A 3,737-nucleotide genomic window follows, 5' to 3' on the forward strand; every position below is an offset into this window, starting at 1 on the left:
CATTTTATTTTCAGATAAACTGATAGGAATATATTTTATGGCTTGTACCAAACAACTAGAGTCTTTGTAGTAAAGTAAAACACAAGTCAAAGTTTAGAAGGTCAGTCAAACATGGCAGACCAGATTCTGAGGTCACAGGTATACATTCTCACAGAAAATGGGCTTCGTGATCTCATGTAAATACCAAAGAACAAATTTCAGTTAATAGTTTGAAAATACACTAGATTTTTTTTTTCTTTAGAGAAAACCATAAACTGCTATTATTAGCTTATCTTGAACTTACATACCAGAAAGCTCATGACAACTGTCACATTTTAAGATTTTTATAAAAAGGCTAGCATATAGCGCCTGGATGCCTTACTTTGATAAAGAGGTAAATTTGAAAGTATGTTTATCTCTAGATCAAAAAGGCATCAAGAATTTGAAAAATGGTACTTAGGTCCCAAGTCAAGTTTGTAATTCTTGCAGTTTTTCATCTGGAAGCATACAGTCATGTTTTGTACCCTTTCATAACCAACCACTTAGAGAAAGAATAAATCATATAGCTGTCTGCCTTAAATAAGATTTCCTCCAAGTTCTGAAATACATGTAAATGACCCCAAAATACTGTATTTATCATCCATCCTTCCTTTTGGAAGAAACTTAACACATGTCCTTGCATACTTTTAAATAAAAGTACATAATAAAAAATGGAATTGACTAAAGACAAATTCTGGAAAAAAAAAATCAACTCAATCAAGTACACAGTTTGGTTCTCTGTTTCCTTGAAAAGCAATGAAAGCACTTAGCCCAGGTTTGAATGTACAGAAAGGGTCATGCTGTAAGTTGCAGGGTGTGGGCATGATTTCCTTTAGAGTTCAAATGCAGGGAACCTGGCTTTCATGGGGACCAGCAGGTCAGCCAGGAAATATATTGTTCCAGCCATTCCTTCAAAGAGGGAGAAGGGGGTGTCTGGTGTCCTGCATCCGTGTACTCCATAATCTAAGCACCATTCAGCAAACTTACAGGCCCTGTACAGGTACTTCACATCCTGTGTGAGGTTGTAGAGCGCCAGGAAGGCATAGGCGTTCCCTGCAGCACCATGGCACAGCCCGTATCCCTTCTTCAGCAAACCATATTGCCAGATCACATCTGCACACTGGTAGGCACCACAGAGGTACTTCTCCTCTTTGAACACCTTAAAGGCCTGGATGAGCATGTAGATTACCCCAGGAGCTCCATGACACCAGTGGACAAGCAGATCTCGATTATCATCCACACATGGAGGATAATTGCCGGAAGGGAATTTCAGCTGGCAAACAAAGTCTACACTGGGCTTGACCAAAGTATGTAACTTTGCTTGGCTCACTTGAAGGCTGGGCTGCATCAGGTAGTAATAAATTCCTGCCAGGCCATGAGTAGCCCCCACATAATATTCCTGGTACCATTCATACATCAGTGGAGACTTTGCAGCGAAGTTTCTCTTTCTGGCTAGGTTTTCTCCAGAGGTTAAAACTGTTTCACAAATCTGCTGAATGTGGCTTTGAGGAATCTTTTCAACTCCAAAGTTCTTGTTGACAAAAAGAAGAGCATAGATGTAGCCCATTCGTCCATAGAACATTTCATTTGGAGCATGGGGATCAATTTTATTTAGGTGAATTAGCCGTGTGATGCAATCGTCTGCCTGCTTTTCATTGTTCATCTTGTTATACAGCACAGCGGCCACTGCCAGGGGGCCTGCATCGCCACAAAGGAAGGTGATGGAGCGCTTGGTCAAACAGTTCAGGCTTTGCTTCACATAGCCATGTGCCATCTGGAGGTAGGCAGGGTCCCCGAACACCTCAAAGAGATGTAAGTAAAGCACTGCAATACCTGTCCAGCCAGTGTAACCAGTGCCATCCCGAGGGTCTGCTGACTTTAGGCCTCTTTCCATTTGCTGAAGGAGCTCTCGAATCTTATTGGTCAAGCGCTGTGAAAACTCAGGAGTCAACCTCCCAGCAGAATCAAAGTAGCATTCGGCCAGGGATTTGTTATAATCTGCATAAGGATTTGAGAAGGCCCTTTGAGCCATGCCGCCGGAAGCGAGCCTTCAATTGTTGAAGTTCAGTTCCCAATCCACTGAAGCACACCTTGGCCCAAGTTTGTCCCTCTGTGGTTGCCATCCTAAGCTCTGTTTCAGAACTTTTAAATTTTAACTGTTGCTCTCCCAGAAAAACATATAAATTCCTTTACCTCACCAAATTCATTAAGATTTAGTAGAGGCTTTTAGTGAATCTTAAGCTGGATATTGTTCGTATCTTAAAAAATGGTTGTTTGGAGGAGCAACTCACAAGAAAGAAAAGGAAAAGGAATTAGAGGCATTTGTCAATTTGTTTTCATTAATCATTAAGAGCTTAGCATGAATTTATCTCACTTATGGCCTTTATATGAGCAATTAAAATCAGTGTCGCGGGCTGGGGATATAGCTCAGTTTGTAGAGTGCTTGCCTTGCAAACACAAGACCCTGGGTTCAATCCCCAGTACTGCAAAATGGGGGAAAAAAAAAAAAAGAAAAGCTAAAATATATTTTAAATAAAAAAACTTTGAAAATAGACAAAGTAGAATATTATATGAAGATAAAAATCTTTCCCTAGAATACTACAAAAAGAATGGATATAGTTTCAACTCACACCATATATCTAAGACATAAAAAGTTAAGATTGACAGAAGTAAATAAAGAAATAAAAAGCAACACTTGAATACTAGGGGGCACCAAAATGCACTTGCTGTAAATGGAAAGGCAAACAAAATGGTAATTAAAAAAACTAGAAGACTTTGAAAATAATTTAAAGAAATTTGACTTATAAACTAATTGTTTTCAATAGAAATGGAATATCAAAGTGGATCAACCAACAGGAAATTAATAAACCAAAAGTTAATAGGTATAAAAATATTAAAGTTATTTTCTGATCATCAGAGAATAATGTTAGAAATTAAAAGTGGAAATGATGTTCAAAAAATCCACACAGAGGGGGATTCAAGATGGCGGACTAGAGGGTGGCTGCGTTTCGTGTTGCTCCAGGACTCAGGACTCAAGAAGAGGAGATATAGAGAGCCTTGGGACCAACTCAAAGCAGCCGGGTGAGAGTCTCCCACTGGGCAGGCGTCCCGGACGGGGCAGGTGTCCCGGACGGGGCGGTAGCCCGGAAAGCAGGGATCTTTGCAAAGTAGAACTGCCGGCGAGGCGCCCCTCCCCCGCCGGAGCAGTGATCGCAGACAGGTGGGAGCATTGAAGAGGTGGCTGTTCACCACAGCGCTTGGACTCGGCGCAACCCACCCGGGCTCTGGGAGGCTGCCCAAAGGAGAAGGTGCTTTGTGAGCTGTTTGGACTGAAAGCGACCACCCCTGAACACAGGGGGCTGCCCAGAGGAGAAGGAGAAATACAGGCTCGGCACGTCGCTTGGAATTGGAGCAGCTGCGCCAGGGCTCCGGGCGGCTATCCGAAGGAGCAGCGTGGACTCAGGACTCAAGAAAAGGAAATATTGAGAGACTTGGGACCAACTCAAAGCAGCCGGGTGAGTGTTTCCCACTGGGCAGGCGTCCCGGACGGGGCAGGTGTCCCGGACGGGGCGGTAGCCCCGAAAGCAGGGATCTTTGCAAAGTAGAACTGCCAGCGAGGCGCCCCTCCCCCCGCCGGAGCAGTGATCGCAGACAGGTGGGAGCATTGGAGAGGTGGCTGTTCACCACAGCACTTGGACTCGGCGCAACCCACCCGGGCT

At 43.5% G+C, this 3,737-nt stretch overlaps 1 protein-coding gene across 1 annotated transcript; it reads right to left on the minus strand.

Annotated features, from left to right (window-relative positions):
• Positions 1 to 559: 559 nt before the first annotated feature.
• On the minus strand, positions 560 to 2,062 carry LOC306657506 (glutathione S-transferase LANCL1-like). Its single transcript, XM_079133573.1, has one exon. It carries the CDS (start codon positions 2,048 to 2,050, stop codon positions 851 to 853), a length of 1,200 nt encoding a protein of 399 aa, XP_078989699.1. The 5' UTR covers positions 2,051 to 2,062; the 3' UTR covers positions 560 to 850.
• Between the last annotated feature and the right edge of the window lie 1,675 nt (positions 2,063 to 3,737).

Source organism: Sciurus vulgaris, assembly GCF_902686455.1.
Source record: "Sciurus vulgaris genome assembly, chromosome: 3".
Classification (NCBI taxonomy): domain Eukaryota; kingdom Metazoa; phylum Chordata; class Mammalia; order Rodentia; family Sciuridae; genus Sciurus; species Sciurus vulgaris.